At 45.2% G+C, this 16790-nt stretch overlaps 2 protein-coding genes across 18 annotated transcripts in view; one reads left to right on the plus strand and one right to left on the minus strand.

The window, feature by feature from the left end:
* LOC128350330 (uncharacterized) lies at positions 1–5567 on the minus strand. Of its 4 annotated transcripts, none has more exons than XM_053308466.1 (2): positions 5238–5567; positions 1–2673 (listed from the first exon to the last, which is right to left on the minus strand). In XM_053308466.1, exon 2 carries the CDS (start codon positions 2639–2641, stop codon positions 1766–1768), a length of 876 nt encoding a protein of 291 aa, XP_053164441.1. In that variant the 5' UTR covers positions 2642–2673; positions 5238–5567; the 3' UTR covers positions 1–1765. The 4 variants fall into 4 exon arrangements, with proteins under 4 accessions (XP_053164441.1, XP_053164440.1, XP_053164443.1 ...); XM_053308465.1 differs by lacking the exon at positions 5238–5567 and adding an exon at positions 4931–5080; XM_053308468.1 differs by lacking the exon at positions 5238–5567 and adding an exon at positions 4515–4693.
* Positions 5203–16790, plus strand: part of SCLY (selenocysteine lyase) — a 25475-nt gene continuing 13887 nt past the window's right edge. The window contains exons 1-7 of one of the 14 annotated variants that reach the window (XM_053308454.1): positions 5404–5813; positions 5980–6155; positions 6472–6643; positions 8925–9036; positions 9551–9663; positions 11364–11464; positions 11873–12056. In XM_053308454.1, the coding sequence (XP_053164429.1) occupies positions 8939–9036; positions 9551–9663; positions 11364–11464; positions 11873–12056 (496 nt within the window). In that variant the 5' untranslated portion in view covers positions 5404–5813; positions 5980–6155; positions 6472–6643; positions 8925–8938. The other 13 variants (XM_053308452.1, XM_053308457.1, XM_053308451.1 and 10 more) reach the window with 13 other exon arrangements.

Raw genomic sequence — 16790 nt, forward strand, 5'->3', positions numbered from 1 at the left:
TCAACTCAAGCATTTTGTTTTTTAATGGAGAGCAATTACATATTCAACTGAGAGCCATCAACTGATGACATGTATCTGTGAACCAGCTTCAAGATTCCATAATTTCTTATCTGGAAACACTGTACACTCCATTGGGCAGTGCACCTAAGTAAAGTGGGTGAAAAGGGCCTGTGTGAGTTCCCAGATTTCTAGGACCTTTTCACCCCTTTTTGAGATCATACAATTACAGATTTATTAGGCATTTGGATTTATGTACATATGTCCATATCACCCATTAGGTCATGCAGAGGAGGGTGGCATGTCTAGAGACTGTGTGCAGCAGCCTTCTCTATGCCCCCTCCCAAAGCAAATAAGGTATGAAAACAGTAATTTTGCTTAAGAGTTGAACTAGGAAAAAAAAGTGTGTACATGACTATTGTACACAGAATTACAACCTACTGAATCAAGCATGAAAACTAGCTTGATTCAGTGGGTAGTTTGATTCCACTACCACTTGGGTCTTTCGCTGTTGCAAATATCACAGTGCACTCATTTGGAATGCATAGCCCATGAGCAGTTGTCTTTTTTTTTTTAACCATCCCTCTAAGATAACGTATCTGCCCCAACTCATTTTATGTTCGGTGTCTTACACAAATGGAAGTCTCAGATACTCCCAATTACAAATCCTACTTTGTCACATATTATTTTCTCACCACCAATGATATTTAATTGCTAAGAATGCAGAAAATATACAGATAGTTGTCACCACATTTATACCTACAGTCACTGTTTAGATTCCCTGACCCTTCTTTTCTTCTCACACAAGCTAATGTTCTCAAACAAAGCTGGTGCTCAGAACTGCAGAGATCTCTTAGAAACTAGGCATTCTGCAAGGCCAAGCCAAGCAATCCATTTTTTCCTCCTCCTGCAAATACCTAGTTCTGAAAGGTGCTGAACTCATTCAAGTCTCAAAGAATTAACTGTGAGCTGCAGCCGCTTGGTCTCATAAGACCACACAAGTGCTATTGAGTTTTTTTTGTTTTTTGCACGAAACCAGAGCACTCACTGGGCCAATTAGTTTTCCTATAGAGCGTGCTCTACTGGTTGTAATGGCTAGAGTCATTAGAAAATAGACTGGTCAGCAGTCTATTAGAAAAAACTGCTTTGCATCATACAGCCCCAGGATCACTGTCTCCTTTCAGTAACCATCTGCTTAGCTTCCACTTTTTCTGAATTGTACAGAAACTTTGAATCTTGGAGATACTGAGGTTGGAATGAGAAACAGATTGTTTAATATGACTACTGCTTTGTAAAGGAGACTGTATTTTTCCTGACATTTTTAATATCAGGTTTCTATACTACATCTTGGTAGAAAGGTTTTTTAGGAGTGTGCAGCCCACCATGAGGGTGGAAAGTGATAGAGAATGCACCACCCTCCAAAGAAGCCTGCTCCAGTGGTTAAATTATTCTCATGTAATTTAACCTATTAACATGCATTTACTTTGTTTTAACTTCCAGACATTGTTTTTTCCTCTGCTACACTCTGGCCTTTTAGAACCTAGTACTTTCGCTTTGTGAAGGTACAGATACAGGACTAAACAAATCACATCTTAATCTTTTCCAGTAAGCTAAAAGCCAGACTCTACTGGTGCCATTGCTTTGGTGATGTTGCTGTACATGACTGGAGACCAACTTAATATCTACATCAACTTTCAACTCATCATGGTATTTTCAGATCTCCCCAAACTTCAATGAAGTAATCTCCTTTAGAGAGTCAGATGTTGGGCTAGCAATTTTCATATTTGTCAAAAGTCTCATAGAACCCTGGTCTGACTTTTCTGATGCTCATACGTATATGCTGACATTCAGGAGGAACTGACTCGTTGTAGCTAGTTGAAGTTGCTGTTCCAGTAATCCAACCAGAAGAAAGGCGCTTTCTTTTTGCCTTATGTGAAAAGTCTCCAATTGCTTTGTTGCGTTCAAGACAGGAATCATCTTTATTCCTATCACTGACATCTTCATCTGGCTGCTCATCTCTGTTAGAAGACACTCCTTTACGTTTACAAGCCTCTGTCTCTTCTTCTGCAATCTTCCTGAAATGCTCCAGTGACTCCACTTTCCTTCGTCTTTCTATTGTTTCCATTTGTTTCTTGTCCACGAAGTCCTCAAAGTACATTTTTCTTTCACTCCTTTGATCTTCAAGAAATTTCCACTCAATGTCTGTCATCTTCACACCACTGTATTGTTCCAACTTTTCTCTTGTCACAGTGTCCGTACAAAATATATCAAAAAGCTGTTCTGAGCTCCTGTTGAAGTCATCTGCTTTCTGTGTAAACAGCTCATTTTTTTTCCGTTTTCTGGATTGATACAACTTTGAGAATTCCTCATACACCTTAAGAATATGATTCTTTATGCTTTGTGTTGCTATGGTGTACAAATTGCAAAACAACCAGTGTTCCTGCAAAAGCTCAGCAAGCAACTGGGCAGCATCTTCTTTGGACCGCTGGGCTTGCCCAGCCCTTTTTGGATGTAAAAGGTACAACATGTTTTGAATGACATCCTTCTTTGTAGGCAGAATTCCTTGCGCAAACTCTGAGGACTCCACGTAATCAACCGTTCCCAGAGTTTTTTTGGCTTTCACTTTAGTATCCAAAGCTGCCATAGTTGTTCTCCAGCTTCACTTCATATAAAAAGCTGAAATAAAGAGAGTGATTAAAATTGAATAACCATAGCAACAAGAACAAAAGCTGCAATTTTGAGACTACTAATAATCTAAACCTGTCATTAAAAAATTGAAGGTAAAAAATGGTCAGGAAGCCAACATACATAAAACCAACCTACCTAACCAAATACTTTATATAAGGAATTTTACTCAATACCAATCTTCTGGGCTAGCTTACATTTTAGAACTTATAAAACTGTCTACAAAATGAAATTGTCCTATTACCAGAAAGGCAACTCAATAAGATATATTCTGGCTGGATGTATTCTGATTTTTCTCCACAATCTCTCTCTACTAGCATGTATTTTTTCAAAATATAGCAGCTGCTCTTCACTATGCAATATGTAGTCAGGCCACAGCAAGATAAATTTATTTGCACTTTTGTGTTTTTGATAATACTATCCTTACAAGTTTTAGTTATTTGTTTCGAGTCACATACATTTATACTACAGGTTTAATGTTATAGTGCAGCATAAACTTTGGAAGGGAATATACATAACAATGGTCCAGGGGTTTCTCCATAAACCACCTCTTCTACTGTCAAGACTGGGTTGCATACAGCTGCAGACTGTTCCAATGAGCCAGTGTTCCCTCTAAGGTGTGTAAGTGCTCACACATTTTTTGATGTCCATTCAGTTAATTTTAGATCCCACTCAAGTTTAATCAGGAAGGTCTCACTCTGAATGCATGGGTGCACACACTGCCTTGACATTGCCACCAGAACAAAACTTATTCCACACACAGATGAAAAAAATTAGAGAGAACACTGCAATGAGCAGTCCAATACTTGCCATCTGTTCATTAGAAAACTAAGTTGTGTGGTGACCAAACTATCTTCAAAGACTACATTGGAACAGTTCCAAGTTACCTGGAGATCTTTCAACCCTGTGCCTTGTCAGAAATGTCTGCAGCTCTTATTTATTTAAAATGCCCCACCTATACCTATTATTAAACTTGCTCTAAGCTATGAATTTCAACTATCTACACTTTCTAGTAGTAGCCAGTGTGGTGTAGTGGTTATTGTGCTGGACTAGGACCGGGGAGACCTGAGTTCAAATCCCCATTCAGCCATGATACTTGCTGGGTACTCTGGGCTAGTCACTTCTCTCTCAGCCTAACCTACTTCACAGGGTTGTTGTGAAGAGAAATGTAAGTATGTAGGACACTGCTCTGGGCTCCTTGGAGGAAAAGCAGGATATAAAATGCAAAAAATTAAAATAAAATAAGTAGTGTACACAGTGAAAATGCTTAATGTGTATCTCAGGCCACAAACTAAAGCTTGGTAAAAGATTATGCTGGTTATAAAGTTCATTTAAATTATATTTTAATTTCCAGGTGCAGGCAGGACTTAGATGGAACTTGTTAAAGTTATTTTTCCCCCAAGGAAAAACCACAAAATTGATTCCAGAATGGGAACAGTCAGATAAATACAAATAGCACCTGTCAGCATGCACATGCACACACAGAGAAAACAGTATCATGCTTCCAAGTTCTTGACATCCGCCATGCAGGACAGGAGCTTATAAAATATGAAGTTGAACATACTCCCAAGTGGAACACACCTGACCATAAATCACCAGCTGTCACTGCATAAGGAAAGAGCTTGTGTCTTTAATGTTTTCAAGCAGCTGTACTTGACAGAACGTATGCAATTGCCCTTTGGCCTTTAGAAACACTTGGAAGCATGAATTGCCTTGTCAACTTTTCCCTGCCAACTCTTTGGCGACCGCCTTCGAGAGGCCAAACAGGGCTTTGAAGGCAAAGGGGAGGACTAGGAGAGGCTTCGTTTTCTAAGACATGGAAGAGAACTAGCCTTGTCGACGGAGTGCGCCTCACCGCAGGACTGACAGCAAAAGCCCAAGCATGCCTGTGTGCGCACATCACCGCCTGTCAGCCCCACACCGAGAAGGAGGCGCGGTATGATCCCAGGCGAAGTCCCTTGCCCGGCAGCTCCAGGTCTCGATTCGCAGCCTGGGAAAACCCAAGCCCAAGAAGCCTGGGGAGGCGAAACAGCCACAGGCTCCAGGAGGTGGAGGGGCTGGGTGGGTGGGGCGCCGTCGTCCTGCTCCTCAGACCCAACAGGTTCCTCCCCAGCCTCCTCCTCCTCCTCCTCACAGGCCTGGCCGCCCCTGAGGCCCAGACACAAGTGCCCCTGCCAGGCCGATCAGAACGCATTAGCTCAGCCTGGCCAGCTCCAGTCCCGCCTCTGCCCTCATCCCCAAGACCTGCCTTAGAGCACCCGGACCAGCAGAACCAGGGAAGACGTCAGTTAAAGGATCACGGCCCGGGGTCCCTCCGCCGCCATCTTGGTGAGTGGGTGTGAGAGATCCCTACGCAGCAGGAAAGGGGAAGGCGACGCCACCTCCACCATCTTGAGAGAGGGCAGCAAGCTTCCCTTCCTGTGCCCCAACGTCTCTATGACCTAAGCTGTGGTTCACGTGCTGCTTTTAAAAAAAAAATAAACGAAACGAAACAGGATTGGGGGTAGCTTATATATTTATGTTAATTCGAAAGCCGAAACGGTAACTGGACCTACTTGTGGGAGAAAGGGCCGAGCGAACTACTAAGGAGGACAACGGCAAAGGAGCATAGCGACGATCCACCGTCTCGCGAGGAGACCCAGCAAACGGAACCTGAGGTAAACAGAAGAGGGGGACTTGCTTCTAGGGGGGCAAGTAGGATCGTCGGGAGTGGGTGGCATAATCCTTGCAAGGGAGCCGATTGGTTGCCACCACAACCGCGGCTCGCCGATGGCCAATAGGAGGAACGTCTTGAGGAGAAAAGTGATTGGTGTGTGTCAAATTACAGCTTCCCTTGGGCGGAAGCTGAAGGGAACTAGACTCGACCGCGGGCCAATCGGCTCTTTCTGGCGAGAGTCCTCGGAATACCAACGAGGATGGGAGTGGGAAGAAGGTGCTTCGTTTTGGGGCCAACCCTAAAGTTCCTGCTTCTACACCGGCTCTGCCAGTTAGTAGCGCTATCTGGCGCTGCGCGAGTCTGATTTGCTGGCGGCTGAAGTATTGTGTAGCTACATGATGAGGTGGAGGGCGAGGATTGGTTCATGTTTGAATTATTACGCCGTAACAACCAATCGCTGCGCTCTGAAGTTTACGTAAGCATTGTCTTCGACTTGGCCTCTTGTCTCGTCGCAGACACAGTCTGTTTCCGACAGTGTCGAGAGGAAGCGTATGTGGGACAAGTAGGGGGTGGGCGAGCGAGTAGGGGTGGGGAGGGGAAGGAAGATGACAGCCACTCCCTTCTCGTTATTTTTCCTCTAGGATCTGGTGTTTAATAGAGGTACATGCTACAACGAAAGAAGGCTCCATTTCCCTGTTACGGTTGTCGAGAGCGCACCTCCATTTTGTGTGGCATACGCTAATGCATTAACATGAATTCTTCAGACTGTTTACCTGCCGCTTTTCGACAATGAGAAGTTCATAAAGCAGTTTACATAGTAAGAAGAATAAGAACATGGGGCGGCCAGAGAAAGGAATTTAGGACACAGCTGCAATAATTTCCTCGACAGTAATAAACACAAAGAGCTATCCTCGCTTACTCATTCTAATTCAGCTCCAGTAGATAAAACGATAAAGGCAAAAGGAATGATATCGCAAACGGAGGAGGGTTGGAGGGGAAACAAATACCCGTATTTAGCTGAATCTAAGACGGGGTCCCCCCACGCCCAGCCAGTTATTTCCTGTTAAATATAGAGGGGGTTGCTTTAAATTCGGTTTCTTTCCTTTGGGTAAATTCAACTTCTATCTTTTAAGGTATCGTCTATTTGGGTAAATATGGTATAGGGCGATATACATGCCACACTTCTGTCATTCGTGTGTTGATGGCAACCATACTTGCTTGACTGAAAATAATTCCCTGCTTCCATTGGAAACTCTTCAACCTTATCTTGGGAAGGTGATGGTAATTTGCCTGAAAGTTTTCTAGGTAGGATTTAACTTCTTTCCAGCCACCGGGGTGCTGCTGCCCTTTCTCTTTATTCAGTTGGCTGGACCGTTCACTCAGAAATTAGAGTGGTTGCCCAATTAAAGAGACATTCATTTAACCAAATGAGTTTTTATCAAATCTGCATACATTTGTATGTAAGTGAAACTATTGTTTTGAAGAAAAATGTGTGCTTTCATGCAGCAGCAGATGCCATCTTAGAAGAGGTATTCCCTTCTGTGTGAGAGTGAAGTGAGCCTCTTCTTAGATGATGCCTGCCATCTGCAGTCTTATAAGTATTTGTATTAAAAAATAAACTTTTAAAAAATGTTTCCTAATTAATTGGGGATGCTCTGAGAGGGGATGGTGCAGGAGATGGAGCAGCAAAACCTTATCTCAGTGCCTTTGAGTGTAGGATGACCACCATTTCTGGGTATCTAACACCCCCTATCAGTTACAGATACTGATAACCTAGATACTGATAATTCCATTCTTGATACTTAATCAGTGACAGCCTATTTGATGATGATGCATATTCAGTGACAGGGAAGTCTGCATCAAGGGCCCTCTATCCCAAAGAGAGGGGGAGAGATTGCCCCATGGGAAAAACAAACAATAATTTAATGGTGGTTATTAAATTATTCCATGGAAAGGTGCATGGGTTGAGAATGTTGGACACAGTGAGTGGGGCAGAGTCAGAGTTGAATAAAGACACAAGGAGTTTTATTGGTGTTGCCCAATGTATGAGGGTTCCCTTGTATTATAAGATCCTCTGGGGGAGGTACAGTTCCTTCTGTACAAGGCACAAGAATTCAGGCTTGCTCAGTGCAGCACTAATTCTAATGCTAACTATCTGTTCTTAGTATGGCCAGTGAGTTTCAAGCAAAAGATAGCATGGTAGAGTGGGATGGATGATTGCAGATTGAGTTCTAATGAAGTTATTGCTCCAGCTATCTAGAAGCTGATGTGCTGCTTTATAGCCCCAAAGGGCTTTCCAAGTAGCTTACAGAAGACCCTTGTAATAACATCATATTAAAGTCTAGTGCCAGGAATTGAAGTAACATAGTTTCCACATGGTTCCAGGATTGGTTAGGCAGAATTGGTTGCCCTTGTCCTTGGTCTTTCCTGGTCACCATTTGGTGTTGCTCTTTGGCCACTGCCTTCCAGAAAGTAGCTCTTAACTAAATGGGGCAGAACAACTGAAATTTGTTCAGTCATTGATGGAGCATACTGAGGGCCTCTGAGGCATGGGAATGGATTTGCTTTGTTTTCCTTCCTCCTGCAGCAGTATATAAAGGAAGAACAGACTGATATAGGCTGGAGTTGCCCTCCCTCCTGGAGTTCTGAGCAAAATGGAAGAATTTTTAGGCTATGATACACAGATTCCAAATTGATAATCTGCCAACACTTTGCATTAAGTCAGTAGATTCAGATCATTGTTAACTCAGTATAAGCAACAATCCTCCAGTGTGTCATTTAGCAATGTTTTGCAGCTCACTCACCAGGAGTCATTTAAATAAAAATAAATAATGATCCCAGAGATTGGACCCTGGGGCATCTCACATGTACCAATGCTTTGGCTCTGAGTTGTGAGCGTCCCTGTGACTGCTTCCCAATCAGCAAGACAGCTGGAATTGTAGGGGCCCATGTCTTGGCCTGGACAGAAATCAGGGAACATGGTAGGCTACAGAGTGCCCTTTAGGCACGCAAGAAGAAGTTAATCTATTTTGCTTACCTACCCTAAAACCATAAAAGTGACCCTAGTAAAATAATTATGAAACGTTTGAAAGTAGATTATTTAACTGGAAGAAGGAAAAGCAGGGACCTTTGGGAAAGAGGTGGAAGAGGTATGGTTCTTGGAAAAGTGCAGACTGAAGAAAAGGAAACATAAAAGTTCAGATGAGTTCTAGGGATAGGTGGGGCGGCATGTTGTGAGTTGGGGATGAGGCCACTGGCAAGTAAGAGTAATTAGGGATGAGCTAAATTTCACATATTTATGGAGCCGCCCCGCCCGCCCGCCCGCCATTGCTGATCCTGGCAGGAAATAATCCATGGTGTATGGCACAGAGTAGGTGGGATGGAGGAGCATGACAGTCCTAGTTGCAACTCATCAGCCATGTCTTTGGATGGAGAGCAATGGAATACATATTCCTGAAGACTCAGTGTAATAGCAGTGTCTTCTGTCTGGTTAATGGGCAAAAACTAGTTGGAGAGTTAAACCATCTGTGCAATGTGAATTGTGCATTTAATTGTACATAGTGTGTGTTTGCTTTTTGTTTTAAAGGAGGTTCATGGAGAATGGAAGAGGCCCAAATGAAGAAGGTGCTAGTAAACGAAGGAAAGAAGACCAGTGGGAAAATGAGCTGTGATAAAGAAGAGAACTCATCACTAGGCAGGTTTGTAACTTGTCTGTGGACATTACAAGGTGGGGACTATTTTTTAGAATGCCAAGTTCTGACATTTGGCAATGTATCTGTGTTTTAATTTGAGAATAGGTCATGTTGAATTCACTAGCATTTACTTCTAAATAAAAGTGCATAGGATTAGAGTGCCAAACTTCCACAACATGTAAACAGTCCTAGAACTGTAATCTGAGAACAGCAAGATAATTAGTAAACTCCAAAAATCTGATAGGAAATCCTGACTGTGAGCAAAAACAATGAGGAGGCATCTTAAAGACTTTACATATAGGTTGCAGTTTCAATAACAATATGATTCAGAGTAATGATGCTGTTTTGATGTAAGTAGCATAATATCTTTGGAAAGGGTATGACAATAATGGCTCTAGAAACAACTTTGTTAGAGCAGTGTTTTCCATAACCAAATGCGGAACCTTTGCCTGAACCATGATATTGGTGCATCTTATATCTCCTTCTGTTGTAATAATTCTTCCATTTCACTTCACTACAGGAAGATTTACTTGGATTACAATGCAACTACCCCACTGTCACCGGAAGTGATTCAGACAGTTACAGAAGCCATGCATGAAGCATGGGGCAATCCCAGCAGTTCTTACATAGAAGGTGAGAGCAAGACTGGATAGAAGCCCTCTGTGAGAGTATACTCTTTGAGTATAGTTGGCTCTGTTGCTTTTAGATGTATTGCTACTTTTATTGTGTTATTGGTTATTGTGTTTTGTTGTGGTGTGCTGATTAATTTTTATGGTGTTAATTTTTGTAGGCCACCTTGAGTAGGCCACCAGGTGTTAATTTTTGTAGGCCACCTTGAGCTGTTAGGAAAGTAGACAGGGTATATATTCTAAAATAAACGAACAAATTTCTTGTATAGCTCACTGATAGTGAGGACTTCTGGACAGTTTTTGAGAGGTGAACATACAACAGAGCCTTCGATCCTAACTCCTGGTGAGCATTCAGGAACAAATCAGTCTTGCAGCAGCTGATCTAGATGTTCTCCCACCAGGAGCACAGATGTAGTGGGGAAACTCAGCACTCAAAGTTAATAGATTTGTTTTTTGTTTTTTTTTAAGTGTCTCTCCCCCCCCCCCTTACAGTGGTGTGGACTGTGTTTACATGAGTGGTATAGTCACCTACTAAATGTTTGTTACGTGAATGACATTGAAGACACATGTTCTCCCCCATTCTGACCTGTGCCTGCACTAGTCTATTAAAAAAAAATCCTCCATGTAAAAAGATACTCCATTTATTTTAAACTTCTCTAGAGACTGAGTGCCCAACTATAACACTAAAGTGCTGGAGTACTCATGTAGACTTACCAAAAAAAAAGAGAGCAGGCTGTTAGCTATGATCGCTAAATGGAACCCCCACATTCAGAGGCAGGTATATAAACAGGGAGTGGTCAGCACCTTGCTTGCGAAAGGCATCTGATTGGCTACTGGTGGAAATAGACTGCTAGACTAGAGAGATCCTGGATCTGTTCCAGCAATGCAATTCTATTTTTGGCAAGCTTATTCTCTTCTATCTTTTGGTAGCAAAACTGCTCATGCACACACTGAAATATTGCACACACAGTGCTCTATTTCACTTTGGAGGCCCCCAAAAGTATGACTTGGGCATACTTCTTATTGATCGCGTGGAAAAGTCCTGACTGGGTATTGACTTTGAGGTATAACCTCATTAACAGCAGTGAGACCATTCTTGCATAAATGGTCTGGGAACTGCAGCCCAGACTCATTTATATTTTCAATTTGTCTTTTTTAAAATTCAAGTTTTATTTTATTTTTTTATTTATTCGATTTGATTTCAATACTGCCCTTCCAAAAATGGCTCAGGGAAATAATGTTTACACAGAGAAATAATAAACAAATAAGATGGATCCCTGTCCCTAAAGGGCTCACATTCTAAAAAGAAACATAAGATAAACACCAGCAACAGTCACTGGAGGTACTGTGCTGGGGGGTGGATAGGGCCAGTTACTCTCCCGCTGCTAAATAAAGAGAATCACCACTTTAAAAGGTGCCTCTTTGCCAAGGTAGCAGGGGTTTGTTGAGATGCTGCAATGAAATTGTCTTCAGTGGATGAGTTTCTATGACCCACTTTTTCCCCACTCACTGAAACAAATGCTTGTGTGAGAAACAGCACCAAACTACTAGAATTCTTTCTTGTCCTCTAAAATAATGGTAGTGTATTGAGATAATTACATTCTTCTAGAATTTGCTTAGGAATAATCTTCCAGTAATACCAGCTCTGGAGATTTTTGTTTTCTGGCTTAGTAATCATGTAAACTTTGTGCCTTGATTCTATAGGTCAAAGGGCTAAACAGATAATAACAGAAGCTCGTGAAAGTCTTGCTAGAATGGTAGGAGGACAGCTCCAGGACATCATCTTCACTTCTGGGGGGACAGAGGTGAGATCTGGGGTGCCACTAGCCCTGCTCTGACCTGGAGGAATGATTGCATGGCTTTCACTTGAGAGAGCAGTCCACAGCACACCATTTTCCAGTGTGGTTTGAATTTATTTGCAATTCATAGCAGTGACATCTCCTTCCTTATTTGTGCCAAGTTAGACTCAGCAGTCAGTCAGATCAAAAGAAAGGTTATCACTCTTTTGCAGAATGGCTCTATCTTTTATTTAAATCAGTCCTTCACCTCTGAGACTGAAGTACAGTCCTGTCACTGAACTAATTGCTAAGCAAGTGCACTGTCTTGCAGAGGGCTACAAACTAGTCCTAACTGGAATAGATTATCAGAACTGGATTTTTGTGACACGGAGAAGCCAAAAGATGACAAGGGGATTTATATCTCTTTTTCTGCAGGCAAACAACTTAGTGATCAACACTGCTGTGAAACATTTTAAGGAAAGCAACAAGCAGGAATATCATGGGCCAGGAAAAGATAAAAAGAAGACTCTGGGGACATGTCCTCATTTAATTACATCTTGCATAGAACATGATTCAGTCCGTCTCCCTGTGGAGCACCTGGTGAAAGAACATGAAGTTGGTGAGCATTGATCACCATAGAGAATGTTCAGAAATCATTGATAAATTGATAAATTCTCGGCTGCTGGGTGAGGACATCTCATGTGGGTTATCCTCCCTGCATGCTCCAGAGGGCAGGACAAACAATTTAGGCAGAGCCTTTAAAAGGCGGGAGATGGTAGCTCTTCCCAGTTGAATTTGTCCTGCAAAAGGTCAAATTTGTTTCCAGCAGCCAGCTTCTGGTTCTCCCTTCTGGGCCTTTCCTTTTCCCATTCTTCTCCGCTTGTCTTTTTCCCCCTTACCAATTCCTCCTTGCCTTTGCCTCCTTTAAAAAAAAGAGAAGGAGAGAGAGCCCTATACTTGTTTCTTCTCCCTCTATTGTGCTCTCTGCTCCCCCACCCACTTTACTTCAAGGAGCTGAAGAGAATGGGCATTCTACATGTGCTTAGGCCCAAAGGAAGAAATCTGGAGCTTAAGCATGGAAAATGGCTCCTTCAAGCTGCACAAGTGCATGCTGAAGACTTGGGACCACCACAACCCTTGTGGTCCATGCCGGAGCCTGTTGGGGGACAAGGCTCATCTGGAATTCGAGAGAGGTCCGCAGAAGACCCAACGGCCTCGGTGACCTGTGTTAACAAGCGCTTCTGCCCCTTGTACCCCTTGGAGCCTCAGGAAGAGATTAACCTCCTGGAGGAGACTGCTCCTGCTGCGGGCCCGAACGCCCTCCCCAGAGAAGAGAATCTCTCTGCCCCCCCCCCGCTGGGGGTCCGAATGGTCGAGACTTGATGCAGCCCAGACGCTACCACTCCTTCCTCCTCAGAAGCGCTCCCGCCTCCAGCTGGCAACAGCAATATCGTGCCGCTGGTGTGGCTGGCAGGGCAGGGAGCTGCATCGCAACTGCCCGTCCCACAGCTTCCTCCTCCACCCTCACTCTCCCCTAGGGGCAGCGGAGCCCCAAAAACTCCACCTCTGCAGACCCTGACTCCCAAGGACAGCCCGGGCGCCACTCCAGGTCTGCAAGCACCAGCACCCAGAGGATTGGTGAGTCCACAGCTGTCCGGTCCTTCGCACCCCTGTTCTCCTGCTCTGCCCAAAGGGCCCAACCTGCCTCCTTCCAACACGGCAGCCCTACTCTCCCTGAAGACATGCCCATTGGTTTGTGGAGGCTATTCACTCCTCCCTCGAGCAGTTCCAGCCTACACAGCCTGAAAAGAAAAAGCACAGGCATAGAGAGGAGTCTCAGTCTGCTTCCTCTAAATGTGCTGCTTCTTCCTACTCCTCAGATTCCTCTGAGAGTCCCAAGAGGTCAAAAAAGTCATATGGGCACAAGTAGTCCAAAAAACAGAAAAGAGCAAAAAAGTCCAGAAAACAATCTAAACATAAGTGCAGGAAGGATTCCCCTGATCCCTACCCTGGGTGGCCCACAGCCCCCTTGGAGCCCCCAGCATCTCTTTTGCCCTGGGATCTTCCAGGGGGTACTCCACCATCTCCAGTAATGACCCAGACTCAAGAAAAGAGGGTGAGTGGTTGGATGGCCAGCAAGTAGAGTCCTCCCACTCCTCTCGCAGGCTCCTTCCATCTGATGATCTTTCTCAATTACTCCTCAAGGCACTCTACAGCCTGGGCTTGCATTCAGATGTGCCTAAAGATACCCCTGCCCCTTCCAGGGAGTCGCTGGTGCTACCTACCTTTCCCTCCAATGACCCTCTTTCTTCTTCCAGAAATCTTTTCTGAAGTATTGAAACAAGAGAGGCAGGCGCCCACCTCTTCTAAAAAGACTGCCACCATTGTATCTAAACAGTATGCATCTGTTCCCTCGGCAACAGTTCTATTCCAGACCCCCCCAGTCGACGTCCCAGTGGCCACCCTGACCTTGGGGGCACTTCTGACCACGTACAGGGAGTCTTCACTCAAAGATTCCACCAAAATGAAGTTAGAGTCACAGCTTCAGAAAAACACAGACACCATTTCAGTATGCATCAGAGCTTCCACTGCCACCTCTATCATATCTAGGGCAGCTCTGCTCTGGTCCGACAAGCTCCTTCAGTCTCTGCCCCTGCATCCATCGTGACAGAGGCAAATTATCTTAAAGATTCAGAAAGCACAGGTCTTCATTGCAGATGCCACCTTGGATTCAGTCCGATTTGCAGCTCGCGGCAACTAATATTGTAGCCAGGCGAACCCTGTGGCTCAAACATTGGCAAGTTGACCAAACCTCCTGGGTCATCCTTGTTACGGTCCCCTTCATGACTTCTAAGTTTGGCGACAAGGCTCTCTAGGAGGTGCTCATCCAAAGACAAAATGAAGGCCCTCCCCATCTCTGTTCGCAGATATGAGAGATGCCAGCCATGCAAGCTGTTCCAGCTTTTTCGTTCCTTTCATCCAAACTTCAGACCCAGGAACAGAGACTCCAGGTCATCTCGCCCCCAGTGGAACCATCCATGCTTCAACCCCAGAAACACCTCCAACAAGCATCAGTTTGGGCAGCAGCCCAAGCCCCGCCAGACTTCCTGACTCACCGCCTCAGTGTGTGGGAGGTTGTCTGTCTTGTCTTGCTACTTTCACGACTGGGAAACCTCTGTTTCAGACAAATGGGTACTGGACACTGTCCAGCACGGTTGCAAGATAGAGTTGACCACCCGTCCTGGGGACCGCTTCCTTCCAACTCCTTGCTCCAGATCTCCTCAAACACTCAGCCCACCTGGAAGCGACCCAACATCTCCTCAACGTCTCCACAATAGAAAGAGTTCATTTGGGGCAGGAGGGATGGGGCATTTACTCCATCTTGTTTAACGTTCCAAAAAGAGACAGCTCTCTTCGCACCATCATTGACTTAAAGTTCTTAAACAAATTTGTGAAGCGCCGAAAATTCCGCATGGAGACCATCTGCTCCATCTTGGAAGCCCTGCACCACGGGGACTTCCTGGCATCAGTGGACCTCACAGGCCTTTCTCCATGTTCCGATCCATCAAGACCATCGTTGCCTGCTCTGGTTTGCCTACAATGGTCTCCATTATCAGTATGCAGCCCTTCCGTTTGGCCTCTCCTCAGTGTCTCTGATCTTCACGAAGACCTTGGCCCCCCTGGTGGCCCACATGCACCTTCATCATGGTCTTCACTTTTTTAGACCATCACCTGGTCCAGTCACCTTCTCTCATCTCAGCCCAGAGAGACCATGACATGACACTCTAAATTCTCACCTCCCATGATTTCCTTGTGAACAGGGCCAAGAGCAATTTGACTCCCTCCAAAAAAGATCTTGCACCTGGGAGTTATAGACACCCTGGCTGATCACCTCTTTCTCCCTCAGGACCAGATAGGCAGGCTTCAATCCCTTATTTGACAGGTGCTACTTGCGAGATCGGTCCCATTGCTCTCCCTGGCCCAACTACTGGGACTGATGGTTTCCTCTCTGGAAGTGGTTCCTTGGGCACGCCTCCACCTCGGACCCCTGCAGTGGTTCCTCCTTCCCCACCAATTGGCCATTGCACAAAGGAGACATGTCCAAATAGAGCTCTCTCCATCAGTCAGACATTCCGTGAACTGGTGGCTTCTGGATTCCCACCTGAACACAGATCACTCCTTCCTGGACCTGCCCCACACCACTATCATGACGGACGCCAGCATCTCCGGTTGGGGGGCCCAGTGCCTCAACCTCTTGACAGAGGGCAGATGGTCCCCTCAAGAAGCAAGGCACAGCATAAACTGGCTGGAGCTTTGGGCCATCCATCTGGCCTTTCTGTTTTCCCACGACAGGATACTTCACCATCACATCCTTGTCTGAATAGATAACACAATGGCCAAGGCCCATGTCAGTCACCAGGGCAGGACTCTCTCCAAGTTGGTACATGCAGAAGCAGTCCTGTCCTGGGCAGAGATGCACATCGCTTCCCTCCATCACGTCAGTGGATCCTTGAACACTCAGGCAGATTGGCTCAGCCGGCAAGATCTCCACCCAGAAGAATGGATGCTCAATCCCCAGGTGTTCCAACAACTCATTCCCCACCTGGGCCAGCTGACGATAGACCTATTTACCTCCCAATCCAACTCTCAACTCCCGAGGTTCTTCTCCTGCTTCCCCTGCAACATGGCGGAAGCAGTGGACTCCCTGTCAGCGCCCTGGCCACAGGAGCTCCTATACGCCTTTCCTCCAGTGCCACTCCTGAGCTGCCTGCTCCACCACATTCGCCTGCTCCATGCAGAAGTGATTCTGGTGGCTCCATTCTGGCCAAGACATCCCTGGTTTCCAGAAATCCTTCATCTCACTGCAACAGGACCCTGGGTCCTGCCCCCAGTACCAGACCTACTCAGCCAGGGCCTAGTACTGCACCATGATCTGGCTTGGTTCAGGCTTGCCACTTGGTGACTGAACACAACCTCCTGAATCGACATGGCTACACTCCCAAAGTCTTAGACACGATCCTTGCCTCCAGATGGGCCTCAACTAACCTCATTTACCAAACTACCTGGAGGGTTTTCCTTTGCTGGTGCCGCCAACACAGCTGATTGCTGATTTCTGAACTCCGGACAGCTGTGAAATTCCTCCACTTCTCCATTTCCTACAAGATGGCCTGTACAAGGGGCTCAGGGAAATTACCACCAAGCGACATGCAGCTACCCTCATTCCTCTCCTCACCCTGTTCACAATTAGAAACTTCCACTCTCACCCACACTCATGTCATTTTCTTCATGATGCCACACTGTCTTCCCCTCCAGTGGTTCACAGATTTCCCTCCTGGGAACTCCACAAGGTTCT

This window comes from Hemicordylus capensis, chromosome 3 (assembly GCF_027244095.1).
Source record: "Hemicordylus capensis ecotype Gifberg chromosome 3, rHemCap1.1.pri, whole genome shotgun sequence".
Taxonomy (NCBI): Eukaryota; Metazoa; Chordata; class Lepidosauria; order Squamata; family Cordylidae; genus Hemicordylus; species Hemicordylus capensis.

What these genes read in the sequence shown, in the direction of transcription:
- LOC128350330 (XM_053308466.1), bottom strand. Translation starts at nt 2,641, where the DNA reads ATGGCAGCTTTGGATACTAAAGTGAAAGCCAAAAAAACTCTGGGAACG.